Genomic DNA, 24,185 nt, shown 5'->3' with positions numbered 1-24,185 from the left:
ACTTATCCATTTCAGAGAGGCAGTTGTCTTCATGTTTGCACATCTGTATGATTCTGATTTTGACCCTGTCTTGTCATAATGTGTGGATTTCAGCGTTCAGGCATTAACAGCTCCGATGTGGAGGTGCTCACCCTCACCAACGTGACGCAGGATGATGCTGGAGAGTATATCTGTAAAGTCTCCAATTATATAGGGGAAGCCAACCAGTCAGGCTGGCTGACCGTCATCCCAGGTAACCCAAAGACCTGACCGACCTTCCCTCCTCTCCTGGTGTGGTTTCCTGGGCTTCAACCCTGACCTGCTGTTTTGTGGCGGTCCTATTGGTGGTCTCTTGGTGATCCTGTGTCCTCACGACCTCCACTTCCCCTAATGCGCCACCTTTGTGTTTCAGCTGTTGAGACTGACTCAGCCTTGGAAGCATTGAGCGGAGCTGCTTACCTAAACACTAAAATTGTCACAGCACACGCACGTGTTTCTTACCTCTCGTCTTGTATGCCGTCTCTGTATGCAGTGTACGTAGCAGTTCTCTTCATGCTCTCTGTGTTTGTGTGCATGTGTCCGGTCTAATGCAGACATTAGACTGGCCTCTAGTTCTAGTGTTTTGGGAGGACTGTGGAATGTTTTATTTGGTTATTTATTTGGCTTTAGTTTCACATGTTTTGGTGGCATTTTGGGCTCTTCATTGTTTTTTGTTTTTTTTTTTTTCCCTCACCTTGTTTCAACCACCCACCATCTTTGCCATAGATGGGAATTCAACGTTGGACACCACCCTCTTATTTCTTTCTTGGTGTTTTGGGTCTCATTTTTTTATCCTCTCTCTGTCCTCCCCCATCTCTTCTATGAAACCCTGCTTTCTACCCCCCCTCCCCTGCTCTCTTTCTTCTTTTCCACCTCCTCCTCCTTCTTCCTCTCTCCAGACCGCGGGTGTAAACACCACAGATAAGGAGATAGAAGTTCTCTACTTGCCCAATGTAACATTTGAACATGCTGGGGAGTATACGTGTTTGGCGGGTAATTCTATTGGGATCTCCTATCACACTGCTTGGTTGACGGTGCTTCCAGGTAAATACACTGTTTAACTTTCCTCTCCTTCCATTTCTTGCAACAGCATGGTCTAACATGTTCGGATTGTGTGGTTTCATTGGTCTCGAGAAGGCAAGTCCTCCCTCTGGAGCACAAGGCACACTGCTCAAATTTCCGATTACTCACATGAACTTATGTGGTTGTAACGCAAGATAGTGTCATGTAAGAGCAACGAGGGGCATATATTCTTTAATATGATCTGGACTGGAAAGCTCAGAGCTGATAAGAGGGTCGTTTGCTGACAAATTATTATAACTTGGGGACGGAAGTGGAGCTCCCAGAGCAGCTTGAGTGTCTCCAGACGAGGGGAGGATTTGTCTCCCACCTTCTCCTCTGTCACATATCTCCAACTGTTCGAGGACAGTATTTCAATATATTCATATTTTGGTCTTGAACATTTTGTTAGTACATATATCAAGTATTGGATTTTCACTCCTTCCCTGGGTCTGATAATTGTCTTCTTTTCAAGTCTTAATTTCCTCTGGAAATTAAGAGCGAAAGTCAAAGCTCATGCACGAAGTCTGGCTTTACTTTCTAAATTATCAGACCCCAAACTCAGCTCCTAATGAACAACTCATGTGTGTGAATGCTGGGTTGTTTGTGTTCATTGATCTACGTGAGTAATGCCATTTGTGTTTGTTGCTGCATTACAAGCCTGTAAGTAAGCAAATCAGAGGACTAAATACATTTGACATTTTCTGGTTGGTTTCAGCACCTTACCCCAGACTAACAACAGGACAATATCGGCTTCAGATCTAGTGTGAATGAAAGCAGGGCTGGCATTCCCTTGTAACATGAAACAACGTGACAGCAACCCTATGCAGCCTCCAACAGACAAGTATCAATTGCCACTAATGTTAAATAAATTGCTCAATACTTTTAAGAAATAATCCAGTCTTATTCGTCGGTGAAACACAACAAAGCAGTATTAGTGAAAAAAAATCCAAGAAGCAATATAATAATGGCAATAATCAATTAAAAATAACATCAATAAAATGGTAAATTTCCAAAAATAATCTGATGAGCATAAACACATAAACCATGAAAGAATTACTAATTGAATGTTTTACCACCTCAACACCAATCGACGTTGTGACCCCTTTGGTCCCGTGAAAGAATTACAAATGTAAAAATTTCCTCCTTTTTGTTTGATTACGAGAGCAGAAGTGTTTTCAACAAACAAGTTATTACTCTTTTCATTGTGGTACCAATACTGCTTCATAAGATAATTACTCTGGGAGTAATATTTAGTCTATACCTCTCAAGTTCATCTGACAAAATCCTGTACTTTTGGGTGTAGTGCATGTTTTTACCCCAATGTGCACGGCGAGGAGGCTTCTTAAATTAACGGCATATTACAGAAAAAAACATTCATAGTTTTGAGGGTTGATTTATTATGGAGCAGTGCATCTGTGAATCACAAACACATCCCTGAATCGCTGCTGTTGCTTTCTTTCGTGTGTGAAATGAAGTGAGGCATGTGTTGTCTTTTTCATGGTGTGCTCACATTAGCCCCCCTCTCACATGGTACACTCGGCATGCTGGTGCCTGCAGAACAGAGAGAGTTTACTTGATTACATTTATACGAGTCACCCTTTTTTTTGGTGTGTGTTGATTTGAATGGAGAACATCTTTGTGCAACGGCGATTGGCACTTTTTCTTTAATCAAACAATCTCTCTCTCGCTGTCCCTCCTTTATTTGCATCAGCTGCCGAGAAAAACATGGAGCCCCTTTCTCCCGATTATGTGGAGATAGCCATTTACTGCGCCGGCGTCTTCCTCATCGCCTGCATGGTGGGCATCGTGGTTGTGTGCCGCATGAGGAACACGGCCAAGAAACCGGACTTTAGTGGCCAACCTGCAGTTCACAAACTGAGCAAACAGATCCCTCTGCGCCGCCAGGTAACAGAAAGTAGATAAAGAGTTCGATGACACCTAACACCTCTAGAGGAGAACAACAACAGACACGCACACACAAGACAAATATACTATTTGCTTTAACATTAATGAAAAAAAGATCCTTGGTTACCTAAATGTTTTAATACACATTAAAAAGATACACATTTTAAAAGTTCGACTTTAAACCATGCATCTCCAGTCGACTTTCTTAGGCAATCGACTTTGTTACAGAATTTGAAGTCTTATGTGTGAGTCATGCGTTTCCCTCAAGTGAAATAAAAAGGTACAAAAAGTGTTGGATGTTTTAGCTTATATGTATGTTTCCGTCATGCTTTTCCCTCAAGTGAAATGAAAAGGTACAAAAAATGTTGGATCCACCCCGTGGGAAGACTGAAATCCTGTGTCAGAGTAAGGTGAGGGTGGAAAAAAAGGAAAGAAAGAGGGGGGAAAAAAAAGACACGGAAGGATGTTAATCACACATTCTTCGTCTTTACTTCTTCAATGTAATCAACACAGATTTGTATCTCTTAAGATAAAACAGGAAATTCTGAAATCAATGCGCTTTATCTGCAAACATTGCAGATAATATCGACATTAGTAAAATCCAGTCCCAAAGTTATTCAGACACGTGTACAGCAACTCCTCTAGTGTTGTCCTCGAGCTTTATCTGACCTTATAACCCAGATAGTGGTGATCAGCCAATCTTTCTCGTACTCGTAGGTGTCTGCTGACTCCAGTGCTTCGATGAACTCCAATACGCCACTTGTACGCATCACCACGCGGCGGAGTTCTGCACACGATGACCCGATCCCAGAGTACGACCTTCCTGAAGATCCGCGCTGGGAGTTTGCAAGGGAGAGGTGAGCAGATACTTGATGGCTGTTAAGTCATTACCCACAAAAAGTTCAGTTGTTTTTCTTGACTTTATGTGAGATGTGTTTGGGTGACATAACCACAACTCGCACACCGTATGTGTTGTTAGTCCAGAAAATGAATACTCTGACGGCAGATGTTTTTTTTCCTACGTTGCAGGACCTCTGTCACTTGTTTCTGCAGCTAATTAAAACAGTTTACTGCATGCTGACATTGCTGTTGGCAATAACACTTAACACTCAATTCACTTAAGTCTGTGAAACAAATAAGAAGTTATAGTTTGTCACGATACAGAATCAGCATATTTGATCTTTTATTATAATATACACAAAAGGGACATTTTCTTCAGTCTGAATCAATGTGTGTGTGATTGATTCTGTTTGGGCCTTTGTACTGCGCTTGCTACCCAATGCTTGAGGGATCATCTTGGAATTTCAGAATACGGGGGAATGCAAACATTTGCGTCTTATGCAGAGGAAAAAATAACAGCAATTATGTGGGGCTGGATGGACAGAATGGTAGCCATTCAGTGTAGCGAGTGTGTAGACAGATAGGGGATTGTGCTGCTCTGGCAGGGAACGCTCCTCAAGTCCCAGACCTGTCTCGGCCTGCAGTGAGCGTTTACATAGCCAAGACGCTGAAACGTCTTGGTGGTGCCAATGCTTGTCGTTCAAAAGATGTAGTAAAACAAAAACAACCAAAAGTACTGAGTGGATGTAACTAATTGGCCCATTTTCAATAATTGTCTTGAAAGTTTTTGTCACCCACACATGACTCCAACTAAAACCCTGCATGTGTGCATTATACATCACTCTCACAGTTTATATTTACAATATGGCATAGCAAACATAGGTAATTAAATTTCCATGTGGAACTTCAATGAGTTCCACCGGTGTGGCAGCACCTTGGTTGCAGTCCACCCGCCAAATGTTAATGTGTCTGGGCTGAGATGGCTCTGTAATGGCGCAAGTATATATTAGCATGTGCCAAAGCATGGCAAACCATTTAGAAGTGAGTGTCTTCACTGGGCTTTAAGAGATTTTTGCCATGTCCACCTTCATACCAACTCATCTGCCAACAGTTGATGTGCCAATAAAGCACTCACCGCCACTATCTGATTTTAACTAGAGCTGTCGAAAAATGTAACAACAAAGAAATGATCAAAGTGTGATTCCTTCCCTCTTTTCATCTCACCTACATTCACTTTATTCAGTAGGAGTGAATTGTCACATACAGAAAAACATTCTGATGGGATTTCCACATTACTGGTAAACATTTATTGCTGTTTATGTCTCAGAAGTATTCCATGTCAGTTGACGGGCTGTTGTCATACTAAACCGGCTCCAACTTCTGAGACAAATTCCCCATGTATTCTTGTCGTGGCAAATATAACGAGGATTCTTATTCTGATCAACAGCTCGTGTCTGTTTTACTGTGTATGTCAGCCGGTAATCACATGCCTGTCTGTATTTTATTGTGTGGCGGCTACAGGTTGACCCTGGGCAAACCGCTCGGTGAGGGATGCTTCGGCCAAGTTGTAATGGCAGAAGCTCTTGGCATCGATAAAGACAAACCCAAAGAGGCTGTAACTGTCGCTGTCAAGATGCTGAAAGGTGAGTAGGTCCTCCACTGCCTCACAGAAATACTGAGGTCGTAACTGTAAACGTCTGACTCGGACCAAAAATCCAACTACAGGGATGCTACGTAAACCACTTCAATCTACAGACTACAGTATGGAGGCAATATCAGCATATTATTGATGTGATAGATGCTCCAATGGCAGTTCTTTACAAGTCAACGTGGAGCCATGGGGAGTCATTAGTATTTGTTGTTGGTGGTTGCTCAATGACACCTATGGGGATGGCAAATCAGCTAGGTAAAGGTGAGGAGTAGTTGCATCGCTGACCCCAGAGCAGCAGCTGGCTGGAGCTCATTCACCTCCCGCACAAAGCCGCGAGTCACACTGCTGTTATTAATGAAAGCAGCAGTGGGGAGAGAGGATCAGGTAAAGCAGCAGTGCACGCTTGCCTATGGAAAACTGCTGTTCAGTTAACCTAGTCATGCAGAGGAATTTGGGCATTGCCATTTAGCTGGCTGGATACAACCACTCTCCTATGAAAAGTGAGCTCGTGGAGCAGATAATGAATCCAGATTGAGGATCTTTAAATCATTCTATTCTCCTCCTCTTGGCACCGAAATGGTGCTCCTGTAGTCTACGAGAGGATCTCCCTTCTGTGTTGTAACTTTAGTCCACATTGTCTGTCAGCTGCATTTAATCACAAGCACACTACAAAACAAGGTGCCGTCTGACTGGCTGACAATGAGCTCTGAGTCAAGGGTTAGAGGGAAGGCAGGACGTGGGCGTGTTTGTTTTCCCTGAGCAACATTCGATCATTCTTTTTCTCCTCTTAGATGACGCCACTGAAAAGGACCTGTCTGACCTGGTGTCGGAGATGGAAATGATGAAGATGATCGGAAAACACAAGAACATCATCAATCTGTTGGGGGCCTGCACACAAGATGGTAAGAGCTACCATTATCCTACCTCAAATCCTTCTGTCTTAAAGGCAAACTAAGTTTGTTTCTGTGTCTTTGGGAGCACGCTAAACTTTTTTTCTTCAGTATGCCGATACTAAGTAAGTGGTAAGTCACCACATTCAACAAGTAATTGAAATCTTTCCTCCCATGCAGGCCCTCTGTATGTCATCGTGGAGTACGCTTCCAAAGGTAACCTTCGGGAGTACCTCCGAGCCCGCCGACCCCCTGGAATGGAGTACTCCTACGACATTGCTCGTGTCTCTGACGAACAGCTCACTTTCAAAGATCTGGTCTCTTGCACTTATCAAGTGGCACGGGGCATGGAATACCTTGCATCCCAGAAGGTAAGAAGTGTTCCACAAAAAAAAAAAAAAAAAAAAAAAACCTTCCTATTGGGTGCATAAAATCCATTTTTGGGCAAGAGCAACTGTGTTGTATGAAGGAGGTTTTTGCCGTGGCCAGCACTTGTGAGTCGCTGTGGGAGTTTTATCTCCTAAAAACATTGATGTCACCCCCTGTCCAACCCCTTCATTGTCTCTCATCCCATGACAAAGGGCCCTGTGTGTGGAGGATTTGTATTTTTTTTTTTGTTCCACAATAGTGGTGCAGCCATGTTGTCCAAAGACAGCCTCATGCTCTCGCTCACTGTTGGAATGCGACACTCCAGCTCGCACACACATTGTTGAATATACGTGATCTTCAGATCTGTCTGCCATGCTTGTGGCAAAGGAAAAATCTAAACTTTTCAGACACATTCACGCAATTGCCATGTGACGTTATTCAGTGGTACTCATGTCCAGGAGGTTTCAGTGTTCATTTATTTGTAGAATGACATAAATGTCTTATTCTTCTCTTGCCCTCATGTTTTCCATTTTGTGACCCCCTCCCCTCTCTTTTCCTCGTCTCCCCTCACATTTCTCACTCTCTCCGTCCTAGTGTATACACAGAGACCTGGCAGCCAGGAATGTCCTGGTCACAGAAAGCAACGTCATGAAGATCGCTGACTTTGGCCTGGCCCGCGATGTCCATAACATCGACTACTATAAAAAGACGACCAATGTGAGTCACCGACCTGCATGCTGCACACATGGCACCGTGCGCTTCGAGCGAGTCTTGGGGAGCTAAAACTGTGATTTATTTACCCATCCTTCAAATCCACTCTCTTCCCTCATCTCTTTTTCACTCTTTTCTTGGATTTGTGTCTTTGGCAGAAGCTGCAGGTTCCCAGGCAGCTTGTGAATGTCGGGATTCTGTAGACTGCCTTGTTTATCCCACTCCCTCTTTGAGTTTCATAGGCACTTATATAATTAACCAGAAAGCGAGACACAGTGAGAGGGGGAGCAGTTTAAACATAATTGACAACTCCATAGCGGGCCAGTGGTGTCTTTCTTTCCCACCGCAAAGCAGCCCAATCCGCACACCCTCATTTCGTATGCGTGGTTGCCTTTTCGTCCTACGTACAAACATGGTGAGAACAAGCTGTCAACAACAACAATATGCAGCGATGTTGAGAGTAATGATGATGGCGAGAATGGAGGCTACGATAATGATGATGATCACTTACTGTATGTCACATTTCACGTCGTGCTGTTTTAGTTTCATTCTTGTTTATTATCTCAACGTCCGCATAGCAACATGATTTTGTTTGTGTGATAAATCTGTCTGCACATGACTGTAATGTAATATTTACTAGTACAGTGCTCACACATTATCTCTGTTTTCATTGTTCACCCCCTTGCGGTTTGCTCTTTTTTTTGAGCAATTATTTTTATGGGTTTTAACATTATACTTTAGTCACACATTAGGATCCAAATTATATTTTAAAAAACCAACTTTTTATGATGGTCTCTCTAAATCATGAATTTTCCCCCTATTGCAGGTGGGTTTGGAATATATCCCAGGAATAAATAGGGGTACACAGTACCTTGTTTTTAAGGATTTTTTAAAGTGTTCAACTAACCAAACACATGGGTGGCTAAGCCACCAAACAGATATTGTTTGTGGCTGGCAGGTCTACTTTGGCTTCCAGTCAGTGCTGGAGTAGCACAAAGAGATATACTGCACATTTCCCAAGTCCTGTTCATCAGTCCATTGCTCTGATTCTGTAAATGTTCCTATGGGAATGAATAAACTTAAACTAAACTTCTCTTGGAGTAACGATCTCCCAGCGGAGAAAGAAGTGACAAATGCTGAAGTGGATTGATCATTTTGTCCGACTTTTCATTTTTGCGTGTCTACAGGGTCGTCTTCCTGTGAAGTGGATGGCTCCCGAAGCGCTTTTTGACCGAGTCTACACTCACCAGAGTGATGTGTAAGTTATTCTTAACAGTTAAATACACCTTACCCCCAGACAATAACTATATTCTTACTAGCTGTACTTTTCAAAGTCCTACACACAGCATCTTGTGCAGCTGCAAGGTTATAGATGGAGACTACTTTTTAGATGTTTGGTCGGTGGAGTCCTTGCTGCCTGTAGGGGGCCAATGCTGGCCGGTTTGTGGCAAAAGTGAGGATTTCACGCAAGACTTGTAGCCAATGCCGTGTTACTAATCTGAGCAGCTTCAAAGGGGCCTGGAAGGAGCCCAGAACCCACCAGTACGTACTCCCCCACTGATTCACATTTTGCTTCTCTGTCCCAGCTCAGAAGTGCCCCCCCCTTCTTTTTGAGGCCCCACACTTGTCTAAATGCGACAAAGCTGCAGCCCTGCATCCCACTCCTCTTCCTGCTTGAGCCCCCGTCTTCCTCTCACTTTGAACATGGGGGTCATCGTTTTGAAGATGCTCAAAATAATCCCTCCCACCATTTTTCAACCCCACCATTTTTATTTTCATTCATCTGGTATGTGAATTACTGACCCGTCGCTGTCTCATTTTTTTAAAGTTCAAGAACACTCATTCTAAAAAGAGAACAAAGGGAGAACATTACTCTCCTTTTGGTGTTTGAGTTGAACGCGACCTGACAGCATCGTTTGAAGTTTCTGCTCCAGACGCGGGCGGCGGAGAGTGTATGTGGCAATTAGGTAAACGCCTTGCAAGCTGACCTCAAGAGAAAGATGCATTTGTGTGTCTTTGAATCATGTATCAGTAGCAGTCTAAACATGGAACTGTTCCAGTTTTGGAGTGAGAGAAACTTTTTTCAGTTCACATCTGCAAACATTTATGTGTGTGTGTGTGTGGTGTGTGTGTGTGTGTGTGTGTGTGTGTGTGTGTGTGTGTTGTGTGTGTGTGTGTGTGCCTGTAAAATAAATCTGCATCCACGCGATGCCATTCATGTTCCACCAACCAACTCCAATCAATCATAAAAGGAGAGGCGATGGGAGTGCAGGCAGTCCTGTATGTCAGCTCACGGCTAATTACATTTCATCACTCACTTTCTGTAATTGTTTTTTCCCATCACATAACATATAAAAGCAAATGCAAAAGGGTTGTTTGGCAAGTGTGTGTGTGTATTGAGGGATTCCTTTTAACCCAACACCAACAATCAGGCAATCCCCACATGACATCAGATTATATGAATATATGAATTACAATGGAGGCCATCCCTTGATGTTGATGTCGAGTGCTTCAGATCAATGGAAGAAAAATGACATCATGGTCAGTCTTGGTAGACTGAATCAGATAAACCACATTTTGCAGGGTATCAGACTCCCAAGATCACTTGATGTGCTTATATTTTGACTTTTCACTATCACATTTATCAAGAACATAAACGCTGCGATAGGGGTCAGGCACATACACAGATATTTTTAAGGGCAGGTGCTCAAACCCAAAAAAGGGTACTCATTGCCAAAATTATTCCACCAGTTCGGAAAAAACAAGAGTATGTATTTAATTTATTTGTGTTAACACAAACACACACAATCACTAATAAAACTATGAACAAAGGAGGGGACTCTTTTTAAAAATGCACCAAAAGCAAATTTTACATTACAAAAGTCCCACAACATGAGAACAGATAAAAATGTAATAAAAAAAAAATCATTTTGTTGTGTGGTGCTAGTGATAAATCATTCCTTGTGTAGATAGATGCAGTAAGATACATTATTTGTATTAAATAGGTGATATTTTTCTACCAACTAAGTGAAGTTGGATTATTTCCCAGTGGGTTTTGTAATCCCTGGTGTATCTATAAATTCCAGACTGATGAGTTTGGTGTCATTGACAAGAATACTCTATAAGAAAGATGAGGTACTCGCCGAGGTCACGTTCGTGCACATTTTTGTTTGTTGAGTCAAGAATGGCCGCACGCAGACGTGCGCAAAAAACAAGGCGACACAGTGCCGAGAGGCTTTTACAAAGCAGCCCAGAAACGAGAGCCGAGTGTGTCAACAAGAGGAGAGACCAGCATGAAGCTGGTACTTCTTGTGTAAACAGATGCCAAGAACTGATATATCACCAGTGGCACTCGCCGTCTCTGGCTTTCTTGACGCCTCTAGCACCTAGCTAAATACATCTGTGTTTGTAAGCATGCCTTTGTGTTATGGTAACAGCATTGAAAAACTGATCCTATGAAGGTCCAGCCTATCTAAACTTGCACCACATCAACCATCGAATCATGTAATTGGAGTTATTTACAATTGTGAAGTTATTTATAGTTAATCAAAAGGTCAGGGGCCCTTTGCTCATTTCTCTGACATTTTGGGTGGCCCAGTTTGTTTTAGTGTGGAGTGACCAGACAATGCCAGCTTGTCATTTTCACAGCAGGCACAAAAGCCGTTGTTGAGATCAGGGCCAGAGCGCCACTGGGAGTGGGTTTGTGTCATAAGATGAAGGACGGCATTGGCACCAGTAACATGCGTACATGACCCAATGTAAATTATACACAGGATGAACACTGCCGGCTTTTCAACGTGACACTATTGGCCTTTGTTTTACTGCATCAAGTCTTTTCAGAAGACTTTCTGTAAGATTTGATGTTTGCGGAAATGTTTGTCCTCATCCATAAGACTCGCCCAGTGACCTGATCCGGTCCACAAGAGCAGTAGTCCTCAACCTTTTTCCCACCACACAGATATCTTTCGCAGACCTGACCTTTGCGATTGCAGACTGACAAACTTTTGTCGTTGTGGTGTGTGCTGAGGGGGTGGGCTGGTAAGGGTTCGGAGGGGACTGCTGTATGTCAGTTGATCCTATCGAATCTTCAAAATGTTTTATTTCATTGCGGAGGGTATGGGGGTGGGCCTAGTTCCAAATGGGCCATGTTAGTTAGTGACCTCTGTACTCAAGCAAATGAAGTGTTGACTTCATATTTTGATGCTAATTCATCAATTTGCATTTTGGCAAAAAAATCCAGACAATAATTGTAATTTATCTCCACTTTAACCAATTTTCACTCTTTTATTTTTGGTAAAATTATCTGTATTTATAAGTGGCAAATTGTTGTTTAGTATATTAAAATGTTTGGTTAATGGTATTTTCAAATTCAATTTATTGTTAAAAATATGAATAATAAAAATCAAATGCAAGGAAAGTTGTGTATATAACATGATGAGATGATTCCGTATTTTTATGGTTTTCACACTCATAACAACCCTCTGAGGAAAACCCTAACTACAATATGAGCCACAATCAAAATGAATTTGAATCCCCCGATCTAGAACAACATCAGACTTGGCTGAAAATATCCATTTTGGCTGTTTTATGAGGTACTTGACGATATTGAGGTCAAGGCTCTCGATGGTCCAGGCGAATTCTTCCACACTTTAGTCATCCAAGTTAAAGCATACTTTTCATTGGTTAAGAAGCATTGTTCAACATTGTTGTTGATGTTGCCTACGTTGTTCCCCCTTAACAGGTGGTCATTTGGGGTGCTCATGTGGGAGATCTTCACCCTTGGGGGGTCCCCGTACCCTGGCATTCCTGTAGAAGAGCTCTTCAAGCTGCTGAAAGAGGGCCATCGCATGGACAAGCCTGGCAACTGCACCAACGAGCTGTAAGATTCATTTACGCATTTAAAAAGAAACGAGCACATGGGCCCTCTTTTGCTGCCCCATCGGATCCACGACTTGAGGCCTCCTCTGTCTCCTCGGCCCATTCGTTCACACAGCTGACATGGGCTGCTGTCAGTGTCTGTCTTTCACTGAGAGGACAATGGGCAAGCTTTGTGCGGGATAGCTGGAAATAATCAGAGGGAAAGCAAAGGCAGAGGACAGTAATCACGTACTGTATGAAATTTTCAGCATTATTTTTACCACATAAGCATTGGTTGGACACAGGCCATAAGTCCATAAATTAGTTCCAGTGGGAGATCTGATAGGAAAGCCGAATGATGTTAGAGCCCTTCTATGAATTGCTGTGTTCTTCACCTTCAGTGTTGGGTGAAAAAAAACCAACAACAACAACAATTTTGACTTTGTGTCTCTCAGCTATATGATGATGAAAGACTGCTGGCACGCCATCTCATCCCATAGACCCACATTCAAGCAGCTTGTTGAGGATCTGGATCGCATTCTCACCCTCAGCACCAATGAGGTTAGTACAGCATCAGTGGTTTTCCACAAAGTTCCTGGAAGAAATCAGGGCGGTTTGAAACCATACCGCGCTAATGTTATGGTTTCCTGGGAAATGGAAATCTAGCTTTAGTGAAAATAAGATTCCTACAAAGCCTAACATGAGGTTTAATCCAAGCCAAACCATAGTCTTGCCGATGCGTGCGGGGTTCAACAGAATGTTTCGGAAAGCTTTCGGAGAGTAGTCAAGGTTCTGTACAAACTCTTCATCGTGACACCCACCAACACACCCATACACACACCAAAAACTTGTCAACTGTCAAAATTATTTGATCCAGGACCACCAAAGCTCTGTAAATTTGAGTGATCACGATGACCATGCTCCCCGTAGTGAATTCCATTCCCCATCCTGTCTTTTATTGTATCGGCGAGCTGAACAGAGAAGATGGCAAGCTGTCAAAACTAATCTCTCCCCTGGAACTTCATGAATTGAAGCCAAAATAGCCCAACTTTCATTTTGAAGTTTTGAAATGTAATAAACCCCCCTCTTCCTCCCTCCTCAGCCACTCTCCTCTCTGCCCTAAACCAATGTCAGATGTGGAGGTCTCTCGGAATGTGAGCCTTCTCTTTTTGAGCCGAGAAAATGGAAGCCAGTGATCTTTTGAAAACCCCAATAAGTAGCCTCCCTCACAAGTAGACGAAGAAACAGAAAGTCATCATGGATGAGGAGCAAGAAAGAACCAAGCACACAAACTATTCACAACTACTTCTTTGTGAGAGTTTTTCTGCTGTTTTCTATTAAAGCTTGGACTCCTTTTGTATTATTTTTTTTTAATCTCGCAATAGATTGATACAACAATATATAGTTACTGTATACCTGCACATCATTTGGCCATTCACCATGCACAACCTAAATACAATACAATACTAAACACAGTTTTTTTTTCTTGGGGATTGTATTCCGTAGTAGAAGTAACTGACACCTTATTAACATGTACCTTTCATAAGGCACGGTTGTCATTCTGTACTACTTTAGGCAACTGTTGCGCCAAGATTATTGCACAAATAGGAATGCCTGTACTCTTAAAACGGTCTTCAATGATTAGAAACACATCTTAACATTTTTGCTCATTCTCATATCAGCAGTCACAAACGGATTCTTAAAACGGTTGAAGCATTATTTAGATAGGAGGAGACAGCAGAAATGCTTTGCTGTTGTACGCCACTGCAACCACAATAATACACCATGGATCCAAGTTTTGTACTGCTTTTCCTCACTAAGATCCCCGGTGAGCTGGCGCCCAACCCAGCTGACTTTTGGGCTGAGAGGCAGTGTTCAACCAGGACTGGTAGCTGGATAATCTAGGGCACATACCGTATGAACAAAGAAATCCACGCCCTCATGTTCACACCTATGGAGAATTTTAACTTCTGTTAACCCAGCATGCATGCTTTTATTGACTGACGAGTGCCACAATGTATGGTTTTTCTAATAAAGGATGCATATACTGTACAAATAACCTTCCTTAAAACTGAGCATTATGACCCTGTTTGCTTTTAACTCCACATATTTCCATCTTTGTCCCTTTGTTAAAAATGGCCCTGAGCATAAATGATTGTTCCCCCCCCCAACCTTATGTCTGTCTTTTCAGGAGTATCTGGACCTGTGCTCCCCCACGGAGCAGTATTCTCCAATCTTCGCCGACACTCGCAGCTCCTGCTCTTCCGGCGATGACTCTGTGTTCTCACACGAGCCCTTACCGGATGAGCCGTGTCTCCCTAAGTATCAGCACATCAATGGCAATATCAAAACATGAGCTCCCCTCTGCAAACTCAAAACCCAAAAGACGCTCAGCAGAGACACTCGCCTTGAAATTCTCCCAGCTTCCTGGCCAGCTCCATTTGGTCCACCTTCTGGCTTCCAGCTGATTTTTGGACCCCATCGGGATCAGGCTGGCAGCGCATGCACTACATCCTACATTCCCTCGTGTCTTAAGAGGATTTGGACCCATGCAAGCTGAGCTTTTTACAGACTGGATGAACTGACATTCCCAAGGGTCCTTATCTCTCGTTTTTCATATCAACAGACTTTAATTTTTTTTTTATGTATAGATAAATATTAGTTTGTACACAGAGGCTTGGAATGTACAATGTTTGGAGACCTCATTCCAGTGGCTGGCATTCCAAGACTTTTATTTGCTCCTGGAGGAATGTATGGACCAATATGAACTTCAAGAAGAGGACTAAAAATAGGAAAAGGACTAAGAGACAAAGCTTTGACTAACAAAACCGAGGAAGAGGAAAGCGCATGTAGAAACTACTTTCCTGTTTATTTTGTAATATTGATGCCTTTCTTTTTCACTTTTCACAATTATTCTAGTGAAAAGGTTCACAGTACAATGTGTAGTTCTGGGTGTATTTGTAAATATCTTCAAATATGTATAAATATATATTATATATTTACAATGAATTATTTTTTGTATGGACTCAAAAATAAAAAGGTACTTACCCCACCTTACACCACTCCCCTTTACCCATTTTGGGGTAATAGGTAGGTCTGCACACAAACGCACACGCACACACACACACACAGACACACACACAATTAAAACCTGTCCCACACACACACACAGTAACACATGGTTAAGTATTGGCTTTCAGGGACTGAGGTAGCATGTTAATTTATTGACTTGTGATGTTTGTATTAATGAGTAAGTCTGGAGAAAGAACAAAATCAATATGATGTTATTAATACTGAAGATATCTAAATAATCCTTAATGTATGGTAATTTAAAAATGATTTCTCTGCAGTCAAGAAAAAAACGGTTATTTTTAGTGGATTTGACAGAACCACGTTTTCTAAGTTTTATATATGTGAATATTAAGTTAAATTTTGGAAATTTGTGTACATTATATAGTAGGCTAATTCCTTTCTCATGTAGATCTTGGTGGCATTTTGTATCCAAACCTTTAACCCTTTCATAGCTTTACTTTAGAAAATGAACTTTTTCTAGATTGATTGCTCCTGGGTCAACGGAACGCTAATCATCTGCTGCCTCTTTTAGATTAAACCCAGAATCCAACTTAACTTGACACAACCGAACACTTAGAGTATGAAATCCTTAAAGTTGTTTTATTTTCTACTGGACCAACATTAAGCTGTTCCGTTGCAGATGTTCTTGTCACATTTGCAAATAAATAATTAAAACAACTTGCACTTTGGTTTGTGAATGTTATTTTGTCCTCATTAGTACTATGGTATTTACATTTTAATGACAACATCCGACACTGCTTCTGTAAAGGCCAGTATACTCTTGTTTTTCTCCCAACAAACATAAATCCTGTTGCATGTACTATTTTATACACTAGAAATCTTTCCTATGTCAACTGTCCTGTGTCCTGGATAACATTGTATTACTTTTATTCTTTTACTAAGTAATGTAATAGAATTTCCACCATTCTCAAGCCTCTGGACAAACTGGAATGTTGGAAAGTTCCTTTTATTTTCGTATCCCTTGTAAGACAACTACCCGGTAGTCTTGTGAGCAAAGCAAATGTATTTAAGTAGCACATTTTATACAACTCAGCTCTATCTGCTTTATATGATTAAAAGCATTTAAGGACAAACAAAAATGCAACTCATAAATATTTAAAACAAAGAGAAATAATAGTACCAGTAAAATAGTGTACAGTGCAAGAAATATAATTTAAAAGTGGAAATGCTCCAAAAAGAAAGACATATTTGTGGCTGATCTCACTTCGGTTGGAAACTTATTTCATTTTTGTGCAGCATAATAGCCAAATGCTGCTTCACCATGTTTCCGCTGCACTATTTGACATAAATTAGTCGATCTCAGAGCTCTACTGGATTTGTATCCCATAAGCATTCCTTTCACAAATTCAGGACCTAAACCATTGAGTGATTTACAGACCAGTAGCAGAACTTTAAAATGCATTCTAAAGTTGGCAATGTAAAGATTTAAGAATTGGAGTAATATTCTCTGACCCCTTTGTTCTGGTCAGAACTGGAGTTGCAGCATTATGAATGAGCTGCATCTGTTTAATCCTCTTTTTGGGGGAGTCCAGTCAGAAGACCCTTATAATAGTCAAGTGTACTTGAGATAAAAGCATGGACGAGGTTCTCCTGGTCTGGTTTGTCTGTTAGGAGTGGGATTTACTGTATCTTTCAAATGAATCTCACAGGTTGTCTTTTCAGGATGATACTGACTTGAGGCTTGTGCTTTCATGTATAAATAACACAACCACAGTCAATACAACCAGGTTGGATGGGGAAGCAGTCTAAACAATTCCATTAATGAAGAAAAAAATTGTCATGATAGTGTATCTCTCTCCTGATCTACTATCAGTCAAAGAGCCATTGTTAGGGTCTGAGGAGGCTAATGACTGGTCTGATTAGCTGATTGGTCCAGTTTTTTTTTTCCATCAGAACAGACTTAACTCTACAGATGGAGTCTCTGATATATTTTCATTCATTAAAGTCAATCAAAGCTGATTTATTGGCTAGATTGGCAGGAGCTGGTAACACTGTGCAAAACAGACCGATGAACCACCACGCCTATGAGAGATATTTCAATGTACATAATGCCATTGTTGATAATGAGTGTGTTCACCATCTTAGAACAGTTTAAACAGCCAAAGCAGGGTAATACTGTTATAAGCAATCGTTGTTTTCATTTTGCGGCACCTTTGTGAGTCTGAGATATGCAGTACGGTACAGTGAAATGTTGGAGATTTATTTCTAAATACATAATGTGTGTTTGAAGGTAATTGCTGAGAACTATTTGTGGACAAAAAGGGCTTACTCTATTGCTACGTTATTAAAACAGAAGCCGTTTTGCAGCTTTGGAACAAATTAAAAAAGAATAAAATGAAGCACACACACATCATGGGCGGGCCACCTCTTGCCCCAAAGCCTTAAGTATGGCAAAGTTAATGTAAAGGTACTGTTTTTGGCTCATGTGTCCAGCAAGTGTGTGAGTAGTAAACAACGTGCACACTCCAGTGAATAAAATCAACACTCAACATCGTTGTCCTATCACCGGGGGCCATCCTCAGAACACTTGCACATACAAACTAGTCACGTCTTACAGTGGACGTGCCTCCTCATGTCTCCGGAAACCTGAAAAGAGCTTGGAGGGAAAACTCCCTAGACAAGCATTCCTCTTGTTCCATTGAATAAGGGAAAGAGAGCAACGAAATCCCTTAAGGATAGCATAGGGGCTGAAATGGGAAAATGGAGAAAAGTGTCAGGATAAACTACCTTGGACCCTCCTTAAAAGGGAGTGGGGGTGGGAGCCAAGCAGATATTCATCCACACGTGTCCGTGCACACACTTTTATGAGGCTGGCTGTTTATTGTTGTATCAGGCTGATGGCACACACAGGCAGGATTAAATTGTTCCATTGTGACAAGCTGACATTGAAACCTAGAACCAACGTGTTGTTCAGCACTGTTCATTCTATTCACAAAACCAAATCATAGCAAAAAAAAAAAAAAAAACAAATAAACTGAAATGTCTTTCTATTTAAAATATTATGCTGTGTCATTGATATGAAATATAAAGTAGTCATAAACTTTGACTGAAGGGATTGAAATGTTTCTTATTGTCTTTCGTTGGATGCCTTCATGCTGTTTTCCTCCCTGCTTAAATTCCCAAGGACTAAGCCGTGATATTTTTCTTGACCTAGTCTGATAAACATGACCCACCACGGCCACTCACAGCCTTAAATTACATTTTTCATTTGAAGAGCTTTTGGCTCCATATGCTGGCAAGATTAACCCCTGATCCCCAAATATTAGTTTTGTGTGACTTTTGGGGCAGTAGCTGGAATACGTCATTATGACGTAAAACATGGTATTTTGTTGAATATCAATGTTTGTAAAATGGTTTGTTCAACTTGAGATCTGCATGGATAAATTGACATTTTGGTGGCTAAAATCCTCGTGTTGTTTCTTCCTGTCCTTCATAATCCCCTTCAGTGTCCTTCATCCTTGCCTTGTCCTCCCTTGCCCAGCCATCTGGTGCTGCCTGGTGTATTTGCACAAATCTTGGTCCTCTGGAATGTCAACACAAGGCTTTGTGTAAAGCTAGTGGAGCCCAAATCCACTGGAGATAAGACCACACCAAACCCAGGGAGGAAAACTAGGGTGATCTTTCGTGCGCTGGAACTAGAGGGAAACTTTAATTTCAGCAAAGGTGCCAAGTGACTGTGATACCCCCCAAATTAATCCGGTACAATACCCATTTACCCACTAACTGAAGTGTGTGTTCCACGGCAACCATAATGTGCAGTGCAACCTCTTCAAACACAAACAATGTGGATTTCAACCAAATGTCCTGGAGAAAAATAGTCAGAAAAACACTGCATCACATCATGTGTGACAGGATTAAGCCTAAATGTGCAGAATAGAAATTGCTATACACGTCTCTGTCCTGGCTGCTCACTACGATGAGCTCTGGTGGGGTCCTAACGTTATTGTGAAGCGATTCACTTTTCAGGCATAAACCGTGCGCAACACATCCCCTTGGGGTCATATTGTTATATTAGACTTTTTTTTTTTTTTTTTTTTGCCCATTCAGGGTGACCGGCACCAAGTTGACTGGCAGCAATCAGCAATCCCTTTTACTCATTTTCCAAATTGAAACACCTTTAGTCATATATTGTATTTTTGGATTGATTTAATGTCACGATACAGCAGTTAACTTCTTTTTACACAAAAATCTGGACATCCCAGTCTGAATCCCAATAATTTCAATCCACAGGATAAACTTTCGGAGTAGAATCGGACTGTGCATTCCTCAGCCTAACATTTGCTATAGGTGGCAGATAATGAAAGGTTCAAAACAAGGTCAGTGTGTGAGGGACGGCTGTGCCGTGGTTTGACTATGGACTGGGAAGGCACCACGTCTGGTTCTGGATGGAAGGATTACCAAGTCGTGTGGATGTTTTTGTTTGGGACTGCTGTGCATGTGTGACTAAGGGTGAAAAAGCTTTGCTGGCTTTTGGGATCTTCTAAACATTTGCAGTTGTGACTAACACGGCCTACCGTGAGCTCATTTACAAAATGACTGTACTACGTCTGAGGTAAGAGGACTTGGTGGGTGATCATCGGGAAAAGAAGAGGGAAAACTAACAATCTAGCGAGCCTTGGTAGAATTCAACAAAAAACATTGTCAAGTCTACTTGTGTGCTGATTCAGTCAGTGTAGAATAATGTGCCTCTTTTTTTTAACAGTGTTTACAACAGGCGTTCTGAATGCTGGTCCATTACCCGATGTACTTTCAATTTCAAAGCATGTTGAACAGGTCTGGGTGGGGCCTATAAAGTGAGCTTACTCATAATGTTCCCTGCACTTCAATGCCAATGACAACAACTTGAGCCCCAGTCCCCTTTGGGTAGTCCTGTAGTGATGATGTCATCAGTGACAGCCATGCATGAGTGATGTCTAGCCAATGTGTCAAATGTGAATTTCATGTTTTGTTTTGTTTTTTTAAATCATATGCAAAAACAAAAATCATAGTTCATGATTTGGCTAAATTATCAAACCTGTGACTCAAATGGGGTTGAGTTTTTTAAAATAATAAAAAAAAAAAAATGTTGCTGTTTTTTTTTTTTTTTTTTTAATAAATGAAGGCCAGATGACTCCCAAAAAACGTTTTCCACATTCAGAGTTGGTACCAGAACCACAACTGTTTTACCAGGGTAAAGCTAATAACAATAATAGCTGAAGTACATTAACCCTCTTTTAGAGCAGCAGTATTATTCCAGCTGTATAAAATCTTACCAAATGGTTTGTTTTATAAGATAACAATCAAGTAGGATTTGCCAAATCTTAGGAGCAAACCTATTATAGCATTTATAGAGTACAATTTATTGAATAGATTGGTTGGCAGTGAGAGAAAACATGCAAGCCAAAGATTGGAAAACTCTTCGTCCTCAACAATCTGACTGCTTGATGACAGAAAGATTGTTTTGCACACTAAAATATAGACAGTAAAGAGTCTGTCACGGATTGGACCCAGCCACACCTGCTGCACTCCTCCTATCATGATTAAACACAGAGCTGGGCAATTTAAAAAAAAACTGTAAAGGCAAAAACGTCTCATAAACGATGTTAATTGAAAATGTGCAGGAGAGCAGTTTGTCAGTGATGCTCCCAGGAGAAGAGAAGGGAGGGGGTCATGGGCGGCAGGTGGAGTGAACAGAAAGATGTGTCACGCAACGCATCTACAAAGCAGTATGGCTCACTTTGTTTCACCACTGCAGACTCTGGCATGGGACAACCTGGTCTGGGGGACGTGGATGTGACTGCTGCATTGGCTAAATATGACGTTGTGGTAGAGCGACGACGCTAAGCACAGAAGATGAACAGAGTGCGTGCTGCGGCAAATTGTGTGACTTGCTCAGGGTGCTGCAACGCACACGACGACAATGACTAGAACGAACCAGTTATGAATCATGTCGCCTCAAAGACAGAAGGCAGACTGAGATCAAAGTTCAAGACATTAAGACTGATATTGTCACGACTGGATACTGTTTCGGGTCAAAGCATGATTTTTGGGGGCACAGTCTCATTCAAGATATGAATGGCTACCTTTGTGTCAGACAGACAGTTTTCAGAATCCAAATGACAAATGGTCCCATGACAATATCTTGGGAATAGATGGGATGTTAAATAGGACAGGGCCTGCCTTTTCACCTGCATCACCCTTTACAGTATACAAGAATTCTACGGTCTCTCTCTCATTTCAAGTTCATTTTGCCATCTTAAAATGGGCCTTCAACTACTTGGTTCTTTTTTTTCAAGACTTTTTGCTTTACTTTTTTGTATCTAGTGCTTTGTTTTCCTGTGTGTAGACGACATGTTGCAACCAGGTAAAAGAATACTCGTTCCCATTTTTTTTTTTTTTTTTTACCAATTGTCACTGGTAAGAAATAAATTAAATAAAAGTGTTTTTAAGTTTAATTACTTTCATAGCTGTTTCCCTGCTGCAGAACAAAAATAGCCTTGTCTGTCCTGCCCGGGCAAGAAGGGATAATTATAGCACTTCATCACTGACTTCAAATGCATTTTTGAGTTCTACTAAACACCTCAACATCTCTGGTTGCTACCACTTGCCATATTAAATGTTGCACCATTATAAAGTATTTTTCCCTTCCGAGACAAAGGAGGGAGTGTACAGAGTTCTGAGGTTGATGTGATTTGTAGATGCACAGTGAGGATAACAGTTCAAGTGTGCTTTAGTGCAAATTCAGGTACTCTGGTAGTATTAGGTTCACTTGCAGTTTAGCGCACATGTACATACAGATAAGCAATGTAAAAGTAGGTGCAAATGTCTGTTTTTTATCCGATTCACTTAGCAACTGTGGAATGCAGAGGTCGAACCAAATCCCACTTCTTTGGTGAATACTTTCCATCCCAGTCTCCATGAGGTGCTTCGCCCCACGCTGTGCAGTGAGAGGGAGGCAAAGCAGCAATGGGCCCCTGAAAAGGTGCTTTGTGCTGGTTCCGAAGGCCCGAAGGCTTTCGTCTGTCAAAAGTTGCGGTTCTAGGCCGGTAGCCAGGCCTTCAGACGTTCTTGCTGGCAGGAACTGAATTGCACCATCTGGAGTGACGGCTTCTTCCTGCACGTCTCCATGAGCTGCACACAAACGGGCAGGCCCACAGTGGAGAAGCCAGGCTGAGACGCACCGGAGGGTTGCGAAAACAAACCTCGGGTTCTTTGCTCTAATTCCTATGCTTTGGAGCCTTTAGTCTGGGTTTTTATTCCCAAAGGGAGGAGAACAAAGCCACACCCTAGGTTGAGACTACTACTACCGGCAAAACTGCAGTATTATTAATTGCCTGGGGGTTTTGAGAAATATGAGCAGAAGCTTACATGACAGTGCTGTTTGGTTTGTTAGCAAAGGAAACGAAGAAAAAAATGGGACAAGATGATTTACACTCATTAAATATGATTAGAGTAAATATGTTTAGAGAAGTCAATCCCCTATCTCTCTTGAAGAGGCAAGGAAGATTTTGTTAGTACAGTATCTGACCTAAAGACACTACAGCTCTTCCTGATACACCTCATTTATCTTGCTTCACTCATCGGACCCCACATACCCAACAAGAATGATACAGCAGGCCCTGATATCGTATCTACAGAAACAAAGTGATTTCAATGACTTGAGACCATATGCTTGAAGTGTTTTAACAAATCATACCCTGAATTGGCCAGAAATACAGAAAATATTATCACCAAGGGCTACTAGTGTAGCTAATGTCTCATCCACAGTTTAATTTAATCCCCCACCTCTTTCTTCACCCGAGTGACCCTCAAGGATGTGTGTGAAACATATCTTTTGTGACATCACCTCCACCACAAAAGGCCAATTCTCTGATTAGAGAAGAGGTTTTCAAACTGGTGGGGCGCAGCGTCATGACAGGGGGCTATTTTTACAATTGTTGGCGGTCTACACAACTTGCTCCACCGTCAGATTTTTCAAGAATGTGGTGCAGAAAAAGTTAATCTCCAAAAAGGGGGATGTCCCCAAAAAAGTTTGAAAACCACTGGATTAAAGGCAGAATTAATGGAGGAGGGGGGAATTCTAATTCAATAGTGTAGTATATTTCCAACAACTACAATCATAATAATGTGTGATGGTTAGCTTGAATGGTGAGCTTGTTGAGTATAAGAAGAACCGATTCTACTCAATGTTCAGTTATGGCAACCAACACCATAAAACAAACTAAATGAAAGAGAATGGCATATATTTTGTCTTCCACAGGAAGTGTTTCTGGATTGCACTACTTTTTTTCCACTTTTTCACTAAGTTTTACATCTAAAGTTCTCTCCTGTGACTGGTAACCAAACAAATTTGAGTACATTTATTGTGTGAAGGTAAAATATTTTTACCATTTTGTCCTGTGTTTTCTCCTTTCCTCCTTTGCCTCTCCAGAGCTTGCCCAAACAAAATATGGTTTGAAATCATTTTACATGAACCTCTGTCACACAAAAAAACATTTCCAAAACTAATTTCTGTAATTTTTGCCTTTATGTTGCATTCTTGAGGTCATCTGAATCAAAGTACAACTCACAGAGAACAATTAGCATTATTTCAAGAGACAGAAATGTCAGCTATTGTATCTACTGTACTGTACTGTACTGCTACTGCGACCAGTCAGACAACCTGGATATCTTGATATTGTTATGCCTCTCTAAACAGTGCATTACTATGTACTTAGTTTATATTATGACCACCTTTTGCGATTGGGCTATAATGCAATGTGATTGACTGAGTTTGTGTCGAAAAACATGTTTTTTTTGTTCTGTTTTTG

General features: G+C 41.4%; 1 protein-coding gene across 2 annotated transcripts in view; it reads left to right on the top strand.

Annotated features, from left to right (window-relative positions):
- Positions 1-16,053, top strand: part of fgfr2 (fibroblast growth factor receptor 2) — a 38,077-nt gene extending 22,024 nt beyond the window's left edge. Inside the window, exons 8-18 of one of the 2 annotated variants that reach the window (XM_061836683.1) lie at positions 918-1,062; positions 2,792-2,985; positions 3,703-3,842; positions 5,347-5,468; positions 6,268-6,378; positions 6,547-6,737; positions 7,330-7,452; positions 8,634-8,704; positions 12,188-12,325; positions 12,759-12,864; positions 14,495-16,053. In XM_061836683.1, coding sequence (XP_061692667.1) covers positions 918-1,062; positions 2,792-2,985; positions 3,703-3,842; positions 5,347-5,468; positions 6,268-6,378; positions 6,547-6,737; positions 7,330-7,452; positions 8,634-8,704; positions 12,188-12,325; positions 12,759-12,864; positions 14,495-14,659 — 1,506 coding nt within the window. In that variant the 3' untranslated portion in view covers positions 14,660-16,053. Of the gene's footprint in view, positions 1-93; positions 233-917; positions 1,063-2,791; positions 2,986-3,702; positions 3,843-5,346; positions 5,469-6,267; positions 6,379-6,546; positions 6,738-7,329; positions 7,453-8,633; positions 8,705-12,187; positions 12,326-12,758; positions 12,865-14,494 lie in introns of both variants that reach the window. The other variant, XM_061836684.1, reaches the window with a different exon arrangement.
- The last annotated feature ends 8,132 nt before the right edge of the window (positions 16,054-24,185 follow it).

The sequence above is a fragment of the Syngnathoides biaculeatus genome, chromosome 12 (assembly GCF_019802595.1).
Source record: "Syngnathoides biaculeatus isolate LvHL_M chromosome 12, ASM1980259v1, whole genome shotgun sequence".
NCBI lineage: Eukaryota > Metazoa > Chordata > Actinopteri > Syngnathiformes > Syngnathidae > Syngnathoides > Syngnathoides biaculeatus.
Note: the sequence above shows the minus strand (reverse complement) of the source record. Positions and strands in the feature narration are given on the sequence as shown.